Source organism: Limanda limanda, chromosome 17 (assembly GCF_963576545.1).
Source record: "Limanda limanda chromosome 17, fLimLim1.1, whole genome shotgun sequence".
In the NCBI taxonomy this organism is placed as follows: domain Eukaryota; kingdom Metazoa; phylum Chordata; class Actinopteri; order Pleuronectiformes; family Pleuronectidae; genus Limanda; species Limanda limanda.
Genome location: NC_083652.1, coordinates 13,187,040 through 13,210,078, shown reverse-complemented (window position 1 = coordinate 13,210,078; position 23,039 = coordinate 13,187,040). Strand labels below are relative to the sequence as shown.

Below are 23,039 nucleotides of genomic sequence, written 5' to 3'. Positions count from 1 at the left end.
AGAGACAGAAGCTCCTGCACACAGGCGGCCGTATAAGGAGATGGGCTGTAACCTGAGCTGTTGATGGACGCCAGTGCAGTAAAAGCCTTGAGTGACTTGAGGGGCGGGTGTTGTCGGGTTTAAGAGACAGAAAAAAAATAACTCCCTCTGGCTTCCATCAAGCGTGGCAGGCGAGGAAGAGGAGAGAAAGGAAACAAGGGAGGGCACCAACGGAGACATACTTACTCCACCAACCACAGGAAAATCTGAAGAAAAGAGCCTTTCTGTCCTCAATCAGGCGTCTTTGGCTAAATAGTTTCAATAGGAATGATTTTGCAGGATTGATGAGCTCCTGAGTTTCCGTGGCTGGCGTTTTCTCCAGTTCGGTGGTTAGAGGTCTGAAGGAAGCAGACAGACACAGACACGCACGCTTGAAAGGTTTTGCCGTGAAAAGGCCTCTCTCCTCCCCCCCCTCATTTTTCCCTGTGTATGGAAAAACATATGGTGTCTCAGGTAACACAACTGCTGTGTGCAGGGAGTGAGAGTGAAGCGGCTTCGGTTGAATAGGCCCCACTCCAGATGGTTCTGGTGTAATATCAGCTTGAAGATGGAAGAGAAATGGGAAAAACAAATCTCATCTGATATTTCTCGGGCTCAGTTCGCTTCAACGTGACGTTTTAATTCGCAGCAAAGCCAGAATTCAAATCTTATCTCACACTGTCAAATTTCAGTCTGGAAAGTTTGCGTCGAGACCAGACACAGTAAAAAAATAAAAGGGGGCTGTCATTGTTTCCCATAATCCCCTTCCCCCTCCTGTTAACCCCCCCCTCCTTTACTTTTTTCCATTATTTCTTTTTTCCTATCTCCCTCTCTCCCTTTGACTATATGATGCAGCCATGTAGGGAAGTGCTGCTCCTTAGTCAACGGGTCAGGAATGCACACGTGGACTTCTTAAGGTTGCTCTGTTTTCCGTTCTGATCCTAATCCACTGACAGCTCTCATTCTTCTCTCCGTTTATTAGTCCATCGATAGCATGTGTTTCAACTCTGCTGCCACGACAAACCCCCGAATGATGCAACAACACACAATCGCTGCCGAAATAGGATCTTAACAATTGCAAAACCTTAAAATGTTCCTATTTTTACCGGTCTAATCATGTGAGAGCGTTGTTTAATGATATCCTTCAGGCTTCATTCAGTTAGAAACATGGCGTAGCAGAAAAACAATGCTGTTGCTTTTATAAACCATGACGCAGCCTCTGCCCTGAAGCCGTGTCTGGAAGAAGAAAAACATGATGCGTTCCTAAAAAGAAATCCTTGTTAATGAAATATCTCGGCTGCAGGAGAACCCAGGCACTGCACGGCAGCTTTTACTTTTCTCACTTATTCAGACTGAAAACGTTCTGTTAAAACGCAGTTAGGCCTGATTCTCACTCTGCACGATCAGAAGCTGTAATTCTCTTCATTTGTTATGTGTGTGACTTTGCTCTGGGCTGTCATTAGACTACAGGACACACCCTTCTGTGGCTGAGTGCAGGCTACTGCATGTTTACATACCTGCATGTCCTAACAAGAACATTTAGGCTCTGATTTAACCTAGGCAAGGTAGACCCAGGCCTAACCCTTGAATTCTTAAATCTTCTGAAAGGTTTTTGATTTATTCATAGGCGACAGAGACTGTAGCAGACGCAGAAACACAATCAACTCACACACGTTCTTTCCAGACACACAATTAGCCATACAACTGTGAGCGTGGCAGTGAACAAGTTCCCCAGATTTTTCCATCCAGCCTTCTCCCTCTGTCTGTTGGGCCCAGGCCCCAGAAGCTGTCTGTCTTGCAGACAGGCCTTTTTAGCATCAGCTGGCTGTTTTACAGCCAGTGAGGCAGTCACTGCGGATGAACAATGAGCAATCAGGCTAAAGGATTAGAGAAGGAAAGAGGGGAAAGAGCCTGTTTGCTTTGCGGCATCTTAGTTGCTCTGTCTAATTAAAACAGGCTTTCTGGAGACTGTGTGTCTCTAGGCGTGACCCAGCCTACATCCAGACCAGCGCACAGACCAGACCAGTGGTTAACAGTGTTGGATGCTCCGTGTAATCCTGACCGGCCTCGTGTGGAAGAAGGAGCCCTGACCCCAAATCCACTGGCCTTTTTACCCCTTTTTCTCACTCCGTCTTTATCCATCCTCTCATTTTCTTTCACTCTGCGATTTTGCCATGAAGGGATTTTTGTTGAACACTGTCTGCAGAGTCACCACACACACACACACACACACACACACACACACACACACACACACACACACACACACACACACACACACACACACGTATAATAATTCACTGCAGCAGCTGCACAGCCATAAAGAATCTGTAGATAATCCTGCTGCTCATATAGTTGAAACGGCGGAGAGGAATAAAAGCACCTGAGGCAATGAAGTCCCAGCTGATACACAGTTAATCTGAATTATAGATGACCTCTAAACCACAGCCGGAAATTCAGGAACCAGTGTTCCCACAGTTCACCAGTAGCTGTAAACACGTCACAGTTAACGCGTCATGGTTAGAATCTAACTTTCTGCATGTCCACCCATTACATAAGCATCGCTGTGTCTCCAACTGTGTATCAAATTTTCTGAGTCTTAATAATAGATGTGTTTTCTGTAAATATTTCATGGTCGGCTGACTGAAAACACATGCCTGTCAGAGATATGGAGGTGGGGGGGAGGGGGGAGAGAGAGAGAGAGAGAGAGTGAAATTTAATAGGCTGGATTTGCACCCCCTCATTGTGCGTTCATGGGGACGCAGCAGCAGCAGCCACTGTAAAGAGCCTCACCGGGTACATATGTTAAATCGTCTCCTTCTCCTTCCCCCTCCCCCCTCCCCCCTCCCCCCCGCTCCCGCAGGGCTCTCAGGATTCGACAGGAGGACAGGAGGGCCTGGTGGCCCCTCCCTTCGCAGCATTCCCCCCTCCGCCCCCACCCCAGAACGGGCTCCCGGGAACGGAGTTTGTTCCGGGTGCCATGTTTGGCGCTGGGGGCCCGGGAACAGCCGAGGGGGGGGTTGGTGTTGATGGAGCAGCCACTGCAGTCATCATCAACAGCAGCAACAGCGTGAGTCTATATCCACTCAGCTTTAACCAGGAGTACAGTGAAAAGTCAATGGGATTATTTTTTATGATAATCAAAGACATACAGTATTTGGGAAAAGAAACATCCTCCCCTCTATATTTTGAAATTGTGAAATATGCATTATTATCTGCAATTTTATTAAATGTAAATATCTTAGTCATATCGAATAACCCCAGATGATAAATCCTAATCCAACACTATCCTAGTAATAAAAGCAGTTTTACTCTGGTGACGCATTCAATTGAGTCGATTAACTTTATCAATATATTAAAAATAACTTAATTATTATGGCAGTCTCACTGCAAAACATTAGTAAGTAATTCAAAGTTTAATGTACGTCAGTGCAGCCTGATAGAACCATTAACATGGCTGTAGAGTCTGTTATTTAATAGTTAACACAAACACCATAATTGTATTTCATTTAGGATGCACCTGAGATTGTGTTTTATTTCTCGCTCATGATGAAGATGATGTTTTTCTGAACTCATCAACTCAGTGTGTTACCATTAAGGTTACATAAATAAGAGGTGTAGCACAGTGTTGTACCAAAGAAAAGATAAATATACTAAGCGCTTAATGTGAAAACACACATAACATCAGGGATAAGGTGCCATAATTAGATCATAATGAATAAATATTAGATCAAAATAAAGAAATTAAAATAAAGATCACAACAGCGATAAAAACAACTTCTTTGAACTTCCTCGTCACGTCTTCTCGTCTGTCTCTCCCCCCCCCACAGGTAAAAGGAGATGAGGAATCACTGGGTGAGGCGGGGGTGCAGTGTGGTACAGGCGGCACCGGAGCGGGGGGCTCCACCGACGACCCCTCGGAGGCCAAAGGGACCCCCAAGCGCCTCCACGTCTCAAACATCCCCTTCCGCTTCCGGGACCCCGATCTCAGGCAGATGTTTGGGGTAAGAAGTTGAGAAGGATTTGAGGGGTCTGTGGGGCAGAGGGGCTGCCTCAGGGTGGGTGGGGGGTGCAGAGACAGACCATAGAGTAAGCAGTGGGTCCCTATGTGTGTCAGTGTGTTAGTATAAGTGTCCAACTCAGAGCTGGTCGACTGAGAACTGGCAGAAACACACAGTGGAGGAAGTTGTCTTTTGTATAACAGTGACCCCTAGTGCCAACTATCTGTAAGTTACACAAAGCGTCTGACTTTGCAGTAAATCCAGATCTGAACCAAAACCTCCAACAAATCAAAGATTACTCATTCATTTTGATGATTATATTTTTACTAATGTCTTTTTTTTTTCCAATTTCCTTGCAGCAATACGGGAAGATTCTGGATGTAGAGATCATTTTCAATGAGAGGGGATCAAAGGTAAGATCACAGACGTCCTCTCCTGAAACGACTGTGGACTGTTGATAAGTCTTCCTGCCGTGCATGTCCCCCCCCCCCCCCCTGGACACTGTGACGTGGTATCAGCACAACTCACTGATAATCGTGCAGCTTCGGTCGTCACAATGGAACCCAAGTGCTCAGATCTGCAGAGTTCTCCTCTAACCTCCGCTCTGCACCACAGGGCTTTGGCTTTGTGACGTTTGAGACCAGCGCAGACGCAGAGAACGCCAGGGGGAAGCTCCACGGCACGTTGGTGGAAGGTCGTAAGATTGAGGTAATTTTCCTCTCGCTCTCCTCCTCTCTCTCTCTGTCCCTCTCCCTCTCTACTGTCTTCTGTCTGTACTCCCATCGTAAATTCTGCTTGAGCACTCACTGCTAGCTAGCTCCCATCCTCCCTTTAGTGACATGCTCTGATGCAGCCCACTGGTATCCCACTCCCTGGTCCTCTGCAATGTGTTTTTTTGAATTTTAAAAAGATTTGTTTCCTCCTTTTCTTTTTTTTGTTATTGTTGTGGTGAGAATGATTGGGGGTGCAAGAACACTATATAAGGCATGCTGGGTATTTCTCCTCTGCAGCATTTCTTTTTTTTTTGTTTCCACATTACGCTGTTGCCTCTTCACCTTTTTTTGTTTTGTTTTCCACTGATTCGCAACTTGTAGCCACACTAATAAAAAAAAAAAAAACCTCTTCTGCAATAATTGGAATGATGTTTGTGTATTTGGCACCGGGGGGGGGGGCACAAGAGGAACCCAGTGAAAGGATGATGCATGGCAGATTGCCTTCAGATGCTCTTTTTTTTTGTTTTGTTTCCTTCCCTAGTGTAGAAATCCTTCTGTGTTCCCCTCTCCCCCGGTGTTGTGGCTAAGTGGTTGTGACAAGCTTCTGGCTCTTGGTGCAACAGCAGCATGCCGGGAATCACACTGACGCATGTTCACTTTATACAAGTCTGGGTTCTTGACAAAGATCTGTTCACTTCTCTTCATGTGTGTCCAGTCCCTGTGTGTCGAGGTCTTTTATTTTGATATGATTCTGTTTTATTTTCAATATGTGACATAAGCATGTGCTGAGTTTTTGAAAAGCAAATCTTCCTCTTTAATTTCATCTGGGTTTTCAATCAGCCAGTCGTTCGTTTTGGATCTCCTGATGCTCGCCACTTTAAGCCGGGATCTCTGCATGGGCTTACTGTGGTGATCTCCTCGTGGTGTGTGTGTGTGTCTGTGTGTGGGGGTGTGTGTCGGTTCTTGCATGATGGATGAGGCTGGCTGGACCCCCTTTTTTGAGTTCTGTACTCTGAGTCCTGCTGCAGTGTGGTGGAGAATGAAAGACCGCCACCTGCATCCACTGGTACAACATACTCCCTCCACCACCTCCACCCTCAGTCAATCAGCAAGCTGAATGGAAACTGATGGAGCCAATTAAAACCCCCGCATCAGTCAACAACCCTGTGTCGTCCCTGACATTGCTTTAATCTGATTCTGTGTTTCCTCCCAAGTTTTGCATGATGTCAGTCACTTTTTCTCGATGGGCGAGCAGTGTGTGTGTTCAGTCGTCACTCTGCATGCACTCTGTTGTACTCCAGTAGTGGTGTTGGGCTGTAGCAGCTCACGTGGCGGCTGCATGGTGGGCCAGCAGCAGCAGGAGTCCGTGGAGTGTGTTTCTCTCTGTCTGTTTATGGTGCATGGGCTTGAAGAGACAAAAGGCTGGGGCAGGACAAAACCGTGGATTTGTGTTTAGACATTCTTCCAAGCGAGGAGAAAGGGCCGGACATTTCTCTCTGAGGTGATGCTCTCTGGCAGTTCTCCCTCCTTGCAGACGTTGCGGCAGTAACTCTGGCTCTAACTGGCCGTATCATTTCAGAGTTTGTTGAACTATGTTTTCAGAGATGAAGCGAAGACAACTGGAGCAATCGTATGTTTGTATTATAATTCAGAAACTCTGAAATATAGGCCTATTGTATACCTTTGTTATACATAAATATTGTGTTTTATTGTGTGTGAGTTCACTGCTTTCCACTGGCATGGGTTTAGTTGTCGAAGCCTAAGTGTGCATGACTGGTATTAGAGCGTGGAAGTCTGTGTCCTCGCTGAGGCGGCTCTGCAGACGGCTGGATGTTTTTTTTCTTGCATGTTTATTCTGTACGGCTCTGTAGTCGATTTAGTTTTGGTGATGGGACTGGTTCAGTCAGCATGGAATCAGCTGCATCTGAGTGCTTCATTGACCAAACGCTGAAAGCTGAATCCTTAGTTTTTTATAAACGTTTGCTGTTCTCAACCTCGAGTGCTGACATTTCTTGTTCTTGGTGCATGCCAACGGGAGTAGTCAGTAGTTATAAAGCTTAGCCGGCCATAGTGTGCATGTGTAGTCCATGTGAAATAGAAAGATAATTATTGTGTTTAAAGTTACACTGTACTTCTCTTTGTCTGGAATAAAACTCTGCGCTTTGAAGAAGTCAGTTTCCTGTGCGCTTCCACTGTATCCATGTAAGTGGCTCAACTACAGTTCACTTTGTCTCTACCTGCTTCTCTGTGACCCACCCCATCACTATTCATTCTATATATATATAGAGACCTATAGGCCTATATATAGGTGTCAGTGTGCATCACATACATTTACACCTCAATGCATCTCCACCCTGGCTGTCACTGTGATTGTGTGTTCGCTCCATGTCCTCACCCATAACGTCTGTCTGCCACAGGCCCTAACATGTGTCATACACTTCTCACTTTGACTGGAGGACACCCGACAAAGCTAAGGATAGAAAAACCATTAAGTCACAAAAGTGTAGTTGCATACGTGCACACGTTTCCCTTCTTTTGCTGCAATTACTGGCTGTACAGGAAGTGTTAACAGGTCTCTGCATGGTCTCCAGTGGTGCAGCTGTTAACTTTGATCTAACATCCTCGATTTTTTTACTGTGATCACACAAAACAACATCTCTTTTTTTCCAGGCGACAGGTGACAGTCTGAAGCTCCAAAAGGAAAGTAAAAGAGTAAGGTGTATGCTGGCTAACGATATCTAGTTGAACTGTTCCATATCTGGGAGTGGCAGGCTGTCAAGATTGAGTTTAATATACGGGGAGAATGGTGACCTCAGGTTTTAGATTCCGCTGCTTCACTTCGTTTTTCTTCTTGATTTGACCACGTTGCAAACAACGGTGTGGAAGGACAAAAGTAAAAGACGCACAACAGCAGAGGAGAAGGCCCGCAGTCCGAGACCATGCAGAACCTCTAACACACCCGTTCACTCACTGCTGCGCCAGAGTTGTGTGTCCGTGGTTGACCTCTTGTGGCCAGAGCGTTACTGGAAGTGACAGCTACTCCTCTTCCTCCTCCACAGCAGCGCAGAGTTTTAGTCAGACATCACAACACAAGAATAGCGGCGAATAGAACTAAAGTTGTCTGCATGCGAAGGAGCAGGGGGGGGTTATATTATATAAAGAGTGTCATCATCTGTGGTGATGAGGAGAAAGTTGTGGTTCTGCATGCCTGACCATGCACACTCTCACCCATCGATGCTGCTGCCATACACTCGTCCATGGGACACAACTGGCTTCATCTCATTCTGGCCCGAGCTCCTTTTTGACCATTTCCATAAACATTCAGAAACATCTCGACTGATTCCCTGCAGCTGTGTCATCGCAGTGTGAGCGCTGGAAATCGATAAGAGCTTGTTGTCGAGCTGGCGACGGCCTGAAGCGAAGGATTACCAGTGCATTGTGTCCCAGTTTCACAGATGAGCCCCTCCTACCCCCCCCCCCCCCTCCCCCAGTTTGCTTTGGATTTGACCAGTCCTCTTTTGTTTTTGTCGCTGTCAGAACTTTGTGTTTCTGCATGATATGGCCCCGGCGGACGAATCAATGAATGACACGTGCGAGTATCCGTGTGTGTTTGCTTTGTACATGAGTGAAAACGTAGATAAGGTTTGTAAGAAAGGGGGAAAGAGAGTTTGTACTTTGCCCTTTCCGAACCCTTCTGCCGTCTTTTTGGTGTTTTTGGCTCCGTTCTTTCTCTTTCTCATCCCTTCATTCTCGCATCGCCAGTCGTGTTTGTCTCTGTCACTTTGTGTTCAATTTGCAAATTGTCTACAACTGTTTTTTCTAACTATAACATTCTTTTTGCCATCTTCTGTCTGCCGTTCTTAGTCTCCACCTCTTTTCATCTGTTTTGTTTTTCAGTTTTCTGTCTTGTTTTTCATTGTTTGACTCTTTTTGTGGTGACTGGTAGGAATTAGAGCCTCTCTCTCTATAGCCACGGACATTTCTTCAAACACACATACTTCTCTTGTGGCCTAACTCCACCACATAAGAATGAGTCTTGCAACATCTAACCTAAATACCGACCCTGAAAGCATCAAAGCATCTTCTTCCATTCTGCTCTTGTGATGGAGGGTGGTGGGGATTTGTTTCTGCTCCTCCTTCACATCCTGGGATTTTTATTTTTTTTTTTTAACTCGCTGCATCTCAGTCCCTCATTGGACTCACTAGGCTAGTTTTAGGGGGTTTAAAGGCAAGGTGGCCCCATATCTCCATTCTCCTGTACCATGTCTTCTGTTTCTGTAGAGCACCAAATCCTGTCACTGTTCTGATTGTTGTACTGATGCTCAGAGCATCTTCCTCTTCCTCTTCCTCCTCTTCCTCCTCCCTCTTCTTTCTCTTAAACTCTGTTCTGAGCTGTGACACTGCTGCTCTCAGGTTTTTTATTTCACATGGGGGGAGGCGGGGGGTGATGGGGGCATTCAGGTTTCATTTGTTACCCGGATTATTTGTTTATTTATTATATTTTTTCTGTTTCCCTGACGACTTCTGTGTGTTGTTGTCAGTCTCCACGGTAACCACTCGCTGTTTCTACGGCAACGGTAAGTTGTGTACAAACATCTATCACTGAACTGATCCCCTTCCCACCCCCACCCACCCCTGAAATGGGCCTTTTGATACAGTACCATGCACAATCTACAATATTAGCCTTTGCATTCCTATATTAACCAAATGGAAACGGCCCAGTGTAACGCCCGGGGGAACTCCTGGCATTATGTAACTCACAGTAGCACAGGCACACAGACAGATGGACACAGCGTCTTTCAACACTTTGAGTCTTTTAGCCGTAATATTTCCTCCACATGTCCGCCCCACCCCCCCACCCCCCCACACCTCATTAACACCTCACCGGGAATGAACGAATGTAATCACCCTCCCCTGTGCAATCACACGGCTCCTATCCACAATACATCTGATTAATTCTCCGTTGGACTCGATGTTTGTAGTTTCCTCCTCCTAATGAATTAAAATCAACAGAAATGACACGAAGCTTTGCTCCCTGTTGCTGCCTATGATTGCTTTGAGTGAATGCCGACCCCCCCTCCCCCCCGAGCTGCAGGGCAGATAACGCTGCTCTGGTTTTGAATCTCTTCACTTCACTGACACCTGCCTGCTTTGAGCCTCGCACTTTGTCAAAAGTTAGCCAGCTGGATACAAAGTGCATTTGAAAAAAAGTCCAGTTTTTTTACCACCGAGACAAAGGTCTTACAAATGTATTTTCATACTCAGACGGGAACTGTGTCTAATAACAGTGAAGATGTTTAGGAACCATGTTGATGAAGATGTGGATTGAGTTGCACCAGCTTTTCATAAATCCATCGCTAAGTTAGAATAGAATGTTCTTCCTAACTTCTTGGGAACTACTAACTAGTTTCAAAGTAGTTATTTACAGGATGAGTTTGCCCCATTTGAACTTTGGACACTTCTTGGCTTGTAAAGACGTTAGAAACGTATAAATGGGTCACTAATATAAACAGGAAGTCAGGCTAAATTCCAATAGAGGCAGAATTAGAAACTTAAGCATTTTGTTTACTGTTTTACTTGTGCTTGCGAAGTGGAAAAATGTTTCAGTGTTAGACATAATAATATAGCTTAGAAACTATCATTTACTTATTTAATCAGAATGTTATTGCCATAATATTGTTATTTGAGGTATTTTGTAATTAAGTCAAATACCATTTTAAATCCTAGCGATTATATGGAATCATTGTATGTGATTCTAAACTTGATAAATTCTTCTAAACGTGCTTATTTTTGCCAGTTTGCTGCACTTAGCTGCAGCGTCACTTCCACTTGAAAGTGGCTGTAAATATTTAGGAACATCTCATCCCCAGGAAAGTATCAGTTTGTTTTATATTCAGTGATTTAGTAAAACTCCACTTAGTCCACACTCGGGTCCAGAACCAGAAGTTTGATGATTATGAGCCGCTGGTGCAACTGGCTGCTCGCGTTATCAAATCAGTCAGACCGCGTCCCAGATCAGTCCCTGTTTAAAATCCTAAATCAAAACGAAAAATGATAAGTGCCTGTTTGCATGTGTCGTGCCTTTCTGTTAACAATCCCACAATGCATTGCTGTTGGACAAATGACTGTTGCGCGGCTCAACAGCTGACAGGGGTAATAAACATGATAAATGACAATCATCTCAAGGCACTGCTGTTAAACAGGGAGACGTGAAAGAGGGAGCGGTCGTGGACACACTCTCTGTTTCCTGTCACCATATGCATCTCTAAACCGATGATGGGGTTTACCTCGCAGTGTCCCTTTGGGTCGCTACGACGCTGCCATTTTGTTTTTCTCTCTTTTGGTTTGTTTTCCTCGTAGTGGATTGTCTGTGTATCAGTAGTCGTAGTCGTAGTGTACTGGTCTCAGTTTGTGACACACAGTTCTAATGCCTGGCATAGTGACTCATGTTTATTTTATTTCTCTCCTTTTTTGGGAATGAGGATTGCTCTCTCTCTCTCTCACTCTCACATGCTCTCTCTCCCTCTCTCTCCCCATCTCTCTCTCTCTCTCTCTATTCCCTCCATCCTTTGGTGCTCTGTTTCTCAACCCACCACATATAATGATATTTTCAGGAGAATGGTCACCAAATCTAATTGCTTTATTTGAATGATGCACCTTGGTATATATATGTGTTGTGTTTTTTTAAACAGTAATTGTTCTTAGTTCTTTTTTTTTGTGTTGCTCATGTAAACTCTCTCTCTCCCTGTTTTCTCTGTCTCTTCACTCCATCTCGACATCCCCCTTGTTTTTATATATACGGACTGGCTCTGTCTCTTTCCCTCTCACCTGCATCCCGTCCTCTTAACTTCCTCGTCCCATCTTCGTCTCGTACATGTTTGTATGTGGGAGTTCTGCGATTGTTTTTTGATTGGTCTCTATGCTGCATCCAACGCTTGCTGATTGGCTGATTTTTTTGTTTACTCTTTTTTGGTTTGTTACTCACTCTTGGTCATGTTATTCGCCCATATTTGGCTGCGTGTTATCTCTGTGTAATATGATTATTAATTTTGTCAAAACAAATGTTTTTGCACCCCCTCTTTCTCTCCCTCTCCCTTGTATATATTTTTGAATATTTCTTTTTTTTAGGTATGTAAACCCCACGAGTTTGGTTTCATATGGAAATGTGACTTGATTTTGTCCAGGTTTATTGTTCTGGACTGGGAGGGCAAACGTGGGATGAGAAAGGCTGAATGTTTTATTAATTATTAACCCTTTGAGATTGGCCTTCCATATACTCTCCTGATTTGCATGTGTTACTGTCAACCATTCACCCAATTTCATTTAATGTGCATCACACGAACACAGATACAAGCACTGTTCAAACACAGCTGATTGCCCAGTATCATCTGAGATATGATACAGATGCTTAACTCAATCCCTCAGTGGGGAACCCGGCTCTTCACTGTCAAAACAAATAATCTGTGGGACACAAAGAAAATCTCTTCACGTTAATTTGATCATTAACTCGATCCACCTTTTTGAGATGTCTCCACCCGGATGTGGTATCCGATAGCTCGCCAGGCTAGGCTAATTGACTCGCTTGCTGCTGACCTCGTCATTTGCAAGGATGGAAAAATTAGGCAAAGCTCATTTCCATCTGAATGAAGCTCGGCAGATAAAGAACATGAGTCAGAGCGCGAGGCGATGCGTGTGGCAGTCAAGGCTTTAATGCTCTTCTGAATGAGGGTGCTGCTGTGGGTATGCACACGCATGCACAGACACACACACACCCTCCCCTCATCTTAGCCAAAAGGTCAATAATCTTTAGCTTGTCACACAGTCGGATGTGGAGCTGCACCAGCGCACTCGGACGGTCTGAGCTACAGCCTCCGTCTCGTAAAGCCCATCAAAGGAAGATGAGGATAGATGGAGGCGCCGCAGTTTGAGCCTTTGAAGCTCAGAAAGGAGATTAGCAGCCATCTTGAAATGAAGGGGCCTTAGCATCAGTCTGAAATGTCAGTCAGCGCGAACGGAATACACACACGCATATGAAAACTTTCACCTGCGCATGGCAAAAAAGAAAAGTACAGCTAAATTTGCTTTGCTGTGCCTCCAACACATTAATGTGCAGGTCCCTGCAGCAGCAGAACCAGCGTCGCTCCACTGTGAATCACCAAATCTCTCCTGGGCAATTAGTTTTTAATTGCATGATGAATAAAAAATAATCCCCTTAACAGCCTCCGTCCACTATTACATTTACACAAATGGACATGAAGCATTAAAAAACACACATACACACACACACACACACACACACACACACACTGATGTGTCGTCATCCACATTGTAACCAGGAACATGCCGGTACATCGTCACATCCACATTATTGTTCGACTTTCACTTTAAAAGGAGCTTTTACACCTTTTACACATCAAGTTGACAGCTTAACAAAAGGAGTCGGTTAAGTTATGAAATTGGACCATAGCATACAAAACACACCAGCGTTCTCTAATTAACCAGTAGGAATAAATGAAAACACAATATCAAGATATATATAAAACCCAGCACATCACAGCTGTAAATCACTATCAGCCTCGGCCTTGTTATTCTAGTCAACATGGAGTTTATGTGCTGCTTAACTTTCCTCTGCTGTGATGTTGTGTGTGTGTGTCTGACCGTCTGCTCCTCCCCCCCCCCCCCCAGGTGAATAACGCCACCGCCAGGGTGATGACTAACAAGAAAATGGTCAGCCCTTACCCTAACGGAGAGGCTCTCAGCACACTGCCTTACGGTAACGACTAAACTGACACACACTAACGATGCACCCGACTAATAATCCAGCACAGGTACACACAGGGGGGGTGGGGGGGTGGGGGTGTCGGGGGGGTAGACGAGCCCTGTAGGCTCCTCTCGGGACCGTCAGAGAAACTCCTGCATCTTCTTTTAGGCTCATTATTTTTGCTGCCACCTACCAGCCGTGATGTCAGCTGACTTTAGAATTCCGCTCACAGTCGGTTCCAGATTCAACACGACAGCGTGCATGGGGGGGGGGGGTTGATGTTGTCGCAATAATAATCTTCCATTAAAGGGGCCGGTTACATAGTTAGTCTGACTTAAATAAAAGGGGAATTAAATCTGACAATCATTTTGTGAACCATGAATATCAAGAATATAGATGAATAACTGTATTATTGTATTTTACAATCACTGTGTGCATGTTGAGGTGTATATGCGTCTTTGCTCCTTTATTCATTCTCTCCCCCCCCCCCCCCCCCCTCTCTCTGTGTGACTCAGCGGGGTGGAAACTGAGTCCGATGGTGAGCGCCATGTACGCACCCGAGCTGTACGCAGGTAAGAGCCCCTCCTCTTCTGCACCCCCACTTACAGCTGCCTCTACAACCCATTTTACATTTGAGTCACGTTCCAATCTTTTATTCATATTATCATTATCATCCTTCTTTTCTAATTCCTTCGCTCCACCTCTCTCTCCTATCCTCCATCTCCTTGCTTACCCTTCTCATCCTCCTCTTCCTCCTCCAGTCCCCGGGTTCCCCTACTCTCAGGCAGCAGCGGCAGCCACGACAGCGGCGGCGGCGTTCCGCGGCGCCCACCTCCGGGGCCGGGGTCGACCCGTGTACAGCGCCGTCCGGGCCGCCGTGCCTCAGCAGGCGCTCCCTGCGTACCCTGGGTAAGAAGAGCAAGAGTCAAGAGCTGACTTCACACACTCGTATAGAACAACCACACTGGAGAGGAACCGGTTACAGTCAGTGGTCGTGTTCACTGCCTGGTGAATCCACCGAGGGAACACACCTCATGAATGTGTTTTTTTCAAAATCTGTTTGACCAGGTCTCTGCTGAATACAGCTGTGCTCACACACCTCTCAGGCTCAAACAGGATTCACACTCGGCTCTGCCGCGGTCCAGCTGGCACATTGTCAGTCAGTTCACAAGCTATTCAGTCGAGTGGGACACACTGATGGGATTGCACCATTGAAGGGTTCATTTGAATAAACACACAGATACCAACCCTCGGCAGATTTGCATAAACACACGCGAACCGCATTCAGTCGCTCACAGATTATTCACATTTACAGTGATGTGTGTTTTCCTTCACTACTTGAACTGTGCATGTCGTTGCTGTGCTGTGATGATTGGCCAATGGGGGTTATGACAGCGGCGGTATTCACACCAGAGCGGGATTGATCGGTCGCTCGCTCTGACGACACTGAAATCGAAGCTAAAACAAGGTGAAATTGTCGGGGGGGCTGTCGGAAATACCCTCTCCAGATCTACTGCTCCTCTCCGACATTATGACATTACGATAACGATCCCTTCAAAGTGGCCTCGGCTGCCTCGATGTTCTCGGAGCGGGGGGGGAATAAAAAGCACTTTATGGTCTCGGCTTCGGAACGATGAACTTTATCTCTCTCTCTTCCCCCCCGAGAGTCCGTTGTTTAATGTTTTTCAGCTGCAGTCGTGGAGCTTGAATGGAAAAAATGTATTTTCTCTGCATGCTGCATGGGTGTGAAATAATGTGCCTCTCTCTCTCTCCCTCTCTCTCTCTCTCTCCCTCTCGCTCTCTTCATTTTGATTTTGCTGTGACATCATCCACTCTCTCTTTTTTTTGGGACTGTGCACCACTCCATCTGCACCCCACCCCCCCTCCTCTCTCTACCGGTTTCCTCTTCTCTCAGCGTGGTGTATCAGGATGGGTTTTACGGAGCTGCGGACTTGTATGTAAGTAAACTCACCTCCCGGCCACACACCCCTCCCTCCCCCCACCCCTCACACCCTCTCTCTCCTCCTGCTCCTCTTCTTCTTTTCCTCTGGGGGTGATTCTGCATGTCATGCCCTGCACAGAGCTGCCTGCACAAAGGTGAATGAGTCCACGGTGATAAAAAAAGGAAAACGAGCACAACACACCACAAATATTCCTTTTCAATACGAGGTGTTATTTTTCTTTTGGTGTCGTTTGTTGTGTCCATTATCAAGCAGGTTGGAACAGGTTGATTTAAAAGTGAGGCTGATTGTGAAGGACCGAGGGTCTCACCACTACAAAGGCTGCTCTGTGGGCAGTGTGTGCATCAGTGTACGAGTGTGAGAACATATGAACGTGTGTGTGTGTGTGTCCAGGTTGACAACGGTTGTTTCTGTTCTCTCTATAGAATAATGTTTCAGGACTCAGTCCTTAGTCCCAGTTTGCCTCAGGTAGGCTCAACTCGACCCGAACCCACAGTGTGACTGGTTTCACTGCTTCCTCTGGTCTTTTAAATCATCTGCTGATCTGATCTGGAACATTAGTTTTGTTGTTAAAAACAAATGTACCACTACTTAGAATTTGCTTGTTTTTCTTTCTACTAACTCACTGAAGTGTGTGTTTTTGTTCCTGATCGTTGGGGAAAGGCTTTGTTTGTTTGTTTGTTTGTTTGTTTACTAAACTACTAAATTGCTCTGAGTGTCATTGGTCTGTCCAGTGGGTTCAAAGAGAGCCTGGTCTCTTCTGTCTGTTAGTTTTTGGAGAAATACTACACCCATCATTATTTTGGCAACAAAAGAAATACACCCACATTTGATAAATAAAAATCAGAAAAGAAAAAAGCAACTGCAACTTAATTCCTAAAATTGGAGGCTACCATTCTGCAGCAAAGCTCCAGTCTGTGTCGGCCCCGGGTGCGAGATGCTCTCAAATCCTTAGTATCTGAAACGGAGAACAGGGTCTCTTCCTGATGTACAGATGCAGTGGTGTTGCGTTGACGTATGATTTGGGGCGTGCATACTGTGCAGTTGACTTTTAGTGTCAGTACAGGCCTGTGTGGGCGTGTTTTCTCCCCCCCTCCACCCCTATATCTTTCTCTCTGTTTCCTACCTCCTGAATTTTTTTAAGAACACAATAAAAAAACATAATACTGGGGTATATTTCATAAACACGTCAGACTCCAGCTTCCTCTGACGTTTCCTTTCATTACTCTACGACCTCAGCCGGGAGAACATTTTGTCTTCCGCGGTTTCTACCCCCCCCACCCCCCTCTCCTGCAGTGATAATAACACAATCGTAACTCCACCTCCACAGTTTCCCTTCTCTACCCCCCCCTCTCCCTCTCTCTCTCTCTCTCTCTCTCTCCTAATCTCACATGCAGCACCACACCACCTCCTGCTCTCCCCACACAGAAATGCAATTTACTGTATTTTATTGATGAGTTATGTTTCTCAACACAAGGAGTATTTCTTAAAAATATATCCATAACGTAAACATGGTGTTTTTGCAATCGACCTCGGATAATAAATCAAATATATGTTAAAGTATACAGTAGTCAACGTGTAATATCCACAGAATACATTTAAGTTACGTTTAGTTATGTACATATTTTTTACGGTAGTCATGTAATGTCTCCATATGATTAGTATTAAATGTCAGTATATTGCATCTTGATATTACCCCACCCCCCATCTCAGCCCAGGTGTCTTGTCCCCCGGAGACATGTGACTAAGCTCTGCTGTGTGTCTGTCTCTAGGGAGGTTACCCTGCTGCTGCTGCCGCTGCCGCCGCCGCTTACCGCTACGCTCAGCCGCAAGCCGTAACCGGAGCAACCGCCGCTGCTGCCGCCTACAGTGACGGGTGAGGCTAACCCCAGACACACACACACACACACACACACACATTGTACAACAGACTGTTAGTGGAATCAGTTTCACTACAGATCTGAGGATGTTTTCTTCAGTAGAAAATCTAAAGCCGAGTCAAAGGCTGAAAGTTTAATAGATTCCAGTTTGCAGTGGTTCTTTGATAACATAAAGTGCTGGTCACAGATTCCAGTGACATATGAGGATATGAGTGCATCATTGAAGATATATAAAATATACCTAAATGAATAATAGTGACAAAGTCTGTGTTTTAAGATTTACAAAATGTAGGAGACATTTTTAAAAAGCTCACTTTGTCCCAGAGGGAAGTGTCGTCTTATTTTGAACTGAACCTGAGAGACAAAGAAGTGTTTACACATGTAACCGGCTCAGTGCGGACACACACTCTTTGTGTTTCCTCCAGCTCTAACAAACACGTTCAATGTGTTTCCTTCCCATCACAATATTTGCAAAACCCGATTCTGTTTAATTGCCGTCAGTTATCTTCCTCCCTGCTTGTGCCAGTGGACGAGTGCTGCAGTGTTTACGTGTGTTCTCATGAGGAAACGGAACAGGGACCTGTCACAAAATCTGTGTAAAAGCTCCGATGACTTATCTCCTTTGTGTTGACTTATCACCTTTGTGTTTGTGTTGCTAGTTATGGACGGGTTTACACTACAGATCCATACCACGGGTTAAGTCCAGCTGCTGCTGCTTACGGAGTCGGAGCCATGGTGAGAAAACGGACTCAAACTAACTAACCTGTGCATCCCTTGTTGATCACTTTCTGTTTTTCTACATCCGCATTACTATGTCTGGTTGTAAAATACTTCACTGCACCTGACGTCCACACTCCAGAGTTTTAAATACTTAAATCAGAGACGTTTGCATACGATGATGTTATACGTTGTTTTCAGGTGTATAAGTACGGACGTTATTTGTACATGATACTGAGCTAAAGCCCTTGGGAAGACGGAGATGTTACTAGATTTAAAATGAAAGTGTGTTAGTGTGGATGTAGCTTTAGACTTTGTTCCCACATGCACAATAAATGTATAATTTGTAGAACTTTAGTAGAACCATGTGTGGACTGTGATTTATTGAGAAAGTCTAGAAACAAACACATACAGCTGCAATCTCATATTTTTCCCACTTTCCAACTCTGCTGTTCCTCTCTTCTCTTGCAGGCCAGTTTGTACCGGGCCGGATACAGTAGGTTCGCTCCGTACTAGAAAACCACAAATCACACCCGAGGAATTCCACATCGCTCCAAAACACTTTTTCAAGCTCTTCGTTTGGCCGGAGCTCGCCTCCAGTCTCCTGCAGGCGGACGATCGTGACAACTCATGTGTTTTTTTTTTGTGCGTCTTTTTGTGGCGAGAGAGGTCAACGCCACATCATCAACTCCAACTCTGTTTCCACTGTCTGTCGCTCACATGGAGACAATGAGAAAAAAGAAAAAAGAAATAAAAACCAGGAGCGTCTCCATCATAACAAGCTGGAGCCTTCGACTCTGATCTACGTGGCACAATTTAGAAACACTACAGGACCTGGAGGGAGACGACTGTTCCTGTGTGAATCCTGAACTCTACACACCCTTCCCCCTCTGAACTCTCAGTATATCCACTGCCCTATAAGACCTGATCCCTCCTATATACACATACTTTACATTTACACTCAACACCAAGTATACAGCTTCCTTTAGTTTACATTTTCCTTTTTTTTACGTTGACCTGCACAGAACGAGAGAACTGCCACGGCATCACTATAAAAAGGTACTTCTGTTTTTAAACACTACATCCATGTAAAAGCTGCGTCCCTCTGGTTTCAATTTGTGGTAGAAGAGTGGGGAAAAAACAAAGAATCAAATATTGTTTTGTAAACCTGGAGAAGCAGATTTCAGCTGAGAGGGAACCGACCGACAGAAACCACTGTTGTCCTGGTAACGCCCAACTCTGTCATTTCCCCAACTTCCCCATCAAATGTAAAAGGAAATTACAAAAACACACAAAATAATGATTAAAAAAAGAAAGTTTAAAAAACGTGAAAAAGGACAATGTAAATAAAACCAAGTGACTTTTGTTTATTCTGCAAATACCTCAGTTTTTCTTTGGATCATGTTTCGCTGCCGTCGATAAGAAGTCGCGGAGACGCGTTATTAAATATCGACATCATGTGGACGAGTTAGATCTGTCCATCATGTTCAGTGACAGACTCATTCACCTCATTCATTTCATCACTACAAGTGCAACACTAAGACGGGAACCGACCCTGTGTCTGTCTCTGTCCATTTTGAGAATCCGGCGCACTTCCCCCCCCCAACTCCCCTCAGAGGTTCGACCTTGATCTGCTCGTAGTACTTCTTCCAAAAAAGGACTCGCTGCCTGTCTCTCTCTCTCTCTCGTCCCCGTCGGACAGACAAAGATCCGTCGGAACACAAACAAACTAGATTTAGCAGATCTGTGTGTGTGTGTGTTCTCAACTCAGCAGGACAGTAGATCCCTGTAGAACCGCCCAGATAGGAACCCAGCGAGCCGTGTAATAGAGTCTTGAAGTAATGAGAAGTTTCTATTTATATCCATTGTTTTCACTCGTCCACAAGCATTTTTAAATCCATCACGCTCTCTGAGAGTTTCTGCTCTGAATACTTTTAAAGTTCTCTTTGACCGGTTCTGTCACTTCACAGACCCGGTCCCTGTCCTATGTATTACATCTCCATATACTCTTACTATGTTGTTATTGATATTATTTTTTGCCTTTTTTTGGTTCCAAAGATTTTACTGAAGAAGCACATTTTTGGTCCTGATGTATTTCATATTTTTGTGGTTGCCTTTTTTGTTTTGTTTTTGCCTTTTATCTGTATGTTCTGTTGTGTATCTGTGGGTAGAAGCTGTATCTTTCAGTGCAGTGTGGAATCAGCACCCAGGGAAAAGTCACTGACGCTCCAAAAAGACAGAGGAAATGTCGGAAGTATTGCAGCAATTAGGGAATTCTGAACGTTGGATTTGCTCCGGACACTAATTTATTGTCTCTCTCTCTCTCTGTTTTTGTTTTTAAATGCACACATGAAAACCGCTGTAGTTAGACAAGAGGAATCAGAGCAGATGGAGACTTGAGGGATTTGCAGGAATGCAGAGGTAGAGACACACAAGGAGGTTTTGCGTTGGGGTTTGGACAAATTACAGGCAAAGCAAATGTGGGAGACATGTCCTCACAATGAGGAACGGGCCCGGTTGCCCGGCAGTGGCCACCTTTAGAACAATGGAACAATGCGGTGAGTCCGAGGGACATTGTGGCAGTGAAGGTGAGAAGCTGAGCCATTTATCATTAGCTGACAGGACAACAACATCCCTTCCTTTTGAGTTTTTCCGGGGGGGGGGGGGGGTGCAGTGCGCTCAGGGCGGAGCGGACAGTGTGAGGAGGGCTAATGTTGTTTTGTATGATTGTGAACTGTGTGCAGTAGGTCCAATAAGTATTTTCAATGCCCATTACCTCTTTTTTTTTTGTTGTCTTATTCTCCCTTTACAAGTATTATCATACGTGTTGCTATGCATGCTTTTTCTGAGAGAGGAAGGGAGTCGGTCAGAGAATCGTTTCATTTGTGCATGAATTCAAAATCATAGTGCTGGAGGAGGACTGGTGCGGTGTTTACAGAGCAGGAGAGAGGCCGGTATGTAAAGTGAGGTGACGGGAGGGATGGAGGAATCTCAGTGAAGGTCCAGCACAGTGTCTGGGTGAGGGGGGGGGGAGGCAAGCGCCTGCGGTCGCTTTATGGAACTTGATTTGATCCACTTCAATAATCTGGGTTATCTCCGCTCTGCGCCTCTGTGGTCGTCGTGATTATCACCAGTCGCGACAGATGTGTAAAGTTTAATTTGGCGAGTCTGGACCCCCGTGGTTTGGTTTTTATAACGAAGGTAAATCTCAAAATTAAAATGACGACGACATCAAACCTGGATTCTGCTTTAAGCTTGTCTGTTAAAAAAATGTTTGTGCACCGAGACGCTGAATTATTGAGAACGTGCCCGTGGAGAAAGCTCGTTTAGCAACGTCTCCACCTCACTTTGCCCAGTCGGCAGAAGCTGGTGTGGAAGGGGGGGGTGTACTGGTTATCGAGCAGAGGTCAGATGTTCTCCTCGGCCGCTGACCCCCCCCCCCCCCGACTCGCCTCCCCAAGCTGGAGGTGACCCGGTGGGAGTTTTTGTACAGGGATTTAATAAATGGGTTTGAATTTGCATGTGGAGGCTTTTTTTTAAATGTCACATGCTCTTAAAAGCTCATTCATCCAAGTGATTATTTTTTTCTTTTCTTTCAATAAGTGACATGTATTTTTCTCACAATGTTTTATTTTTGCCATCCTTGTGTCTGCCCTCTGTTTATTATCTTCATTATTATTGAATGTATATAATAATAAATAAACTGTTTGGTTTTTACTCTGGCGTCCGAACACTTTTTTTCCTGTGTGGCCCTCGTGCATCGTCCAGATGTTTGTGATGGATCACGATCCCACACAGGTTCGATTCCAGCTGGTGACCATCAGGTTCTTTCCTTCCCAGGATTCTCTGGGTCTTATCATTTTCTCTGCAGCGTTTGGCTGGAACGAGCCGGTTCAGTCAGGGCAGCAGAGGCGGCTGTAGATATTCGATGGTGTTTCTGATGCATCCGGCTGCAGGGACGTGGAGGAAACAACAACCCGAGTGTCCTCAGACTCTCGGCTGCGGCTCGTGTGAGTCACAGGACCGATGAGGGTCACATGATTAACACGGCTCCGCTGGGCCTGCAGTGGTGTCGACTCTTGACTTCTGTTCCTCTGGACGGAATCCGCCGCTCACATAGCTGCCGGGGGGGGGGGGGGGACAGACAGATAGACAGACAATCTGGAACAATCTTTAATTGCATCTGCAGTTAATGGCCGTAAATGTGACGGGAAAAACCTCATATCCCTGCTAATTGCTCTAATGCACAAGGGGCCAATTGGCAATTTAATGGCAAGCTCTCTGTGAGTAATTGAAGTCCTGCTAATTGGAAGAATAGATTGAAGGCTGTGAGATAAGAGGAGTGTGGGGGGGCTGGAGATTCTATCTGTTGGAGAGAGGAAGTGACCTCAGTGGATCAGAGAGGATACAGGTCAATGTGGGAGGAGCATAAATACCAAAATTGAAACATTTACTTTAACAACATGACTTATTAATGTAGAGTTTTAAATATTAAAGGTGAAATCTAATGACTTCCTGTAACGACGCCGTAAATGACCTGGAAAAACTTTGACTACTTCTGTTCAGTTTTCCTTTCTCTCAACTCGTTACGCCCCAACATTGCCCCCTGGTGGTTTAACTCTGCCACTGCTCTTGAGGTGGATGCTCCAGTTTGCAGCAGGCCTATGGAAACATGGTTCCGGGTGAGAAGGTAATAATTATCTCAATATCTTTCAGTATATATTAATATGTGTATTTATAGTATTATTAATACTGTGTGAGAGGTTCAATACACAACTGATCAACCTCAGATCTTGTTTTGCAGTTTATCAAATGTTTAGAACCAAAGATATTTAATTTACTATTTCTATTTAAACCTTTGGAGCCAGAGAACATTTGGAGAAAGGGTTAAATAAATCGATTAAGAGAAAAATAAATTGATTGATTTTCTTCTGATTGAAAATTTGATTATCATACGTGTCCTAAAAGCGCCAGAGGCAGAATATATC

The 23,039-nt window shown here is 45.0% G+C and overlaps 1 protein-coding gene across 1 annotated transcript in view; it reads left to right on the top strand.

Annotated features, from left to right (window-relative positions):
- LOC133023524 (RNA binding protein fox-1 homolog 2-like) overlaps positions 1 to 20,716 on the top strand; it is a 40,079-nt gene extending 19,363 nt beyond the window's left edge. Inside the window, exons 3-13 of the mRNA XM_061090587.1 lie at positions 2,882 to 3,088; positions 3,849 to 4,022; positions 4,379 to 4,432; positions 4,635 to 4,727; positions 13,418 to 13,505; positions 14,009 to 14,065; positions 14,255 to 14,402; positions 15,409 to 15,451; positions 17,227 to 17,330; positions 17,994 to 18,069; positions 18,523 to 20,716. Coding sequence (XP_060946570.1) covers positions 2,882 to 3,088; positions 3,849 to 4,022; positions 4,379 to 4,432; positions 4,635 to 4,727; positions 13,418 to 13,505; positions 14,009 to 14,065; positions 14,255 to 14,402; positions 15,409 to 15,451; positions 17,227 to 17,330; positions 17,994 to 18,069; positions 18,523 to 18,567 — 1,089 coding nt within the window. The 3' untranslated portion in view covers positions 18,568 to 20,716. The remainder of the gene's footprint in view (positions 1 to 2,881; positions 3,089 to 3,848; positions 4,023 to 4,378; positions 4,433 to 4,634; positions 4,728 to 13,417; positions 13,506 to 14,008; positions 14,066 to 14,254; positions 14,403 to 15,408; positions 15,452 to 17,226; positions 17,331 to 17,993; positions 18,070 to 18,522) is intronic.
- Positions 20,717 to 23,039: the final 2,323 nt, after the last annotated feature.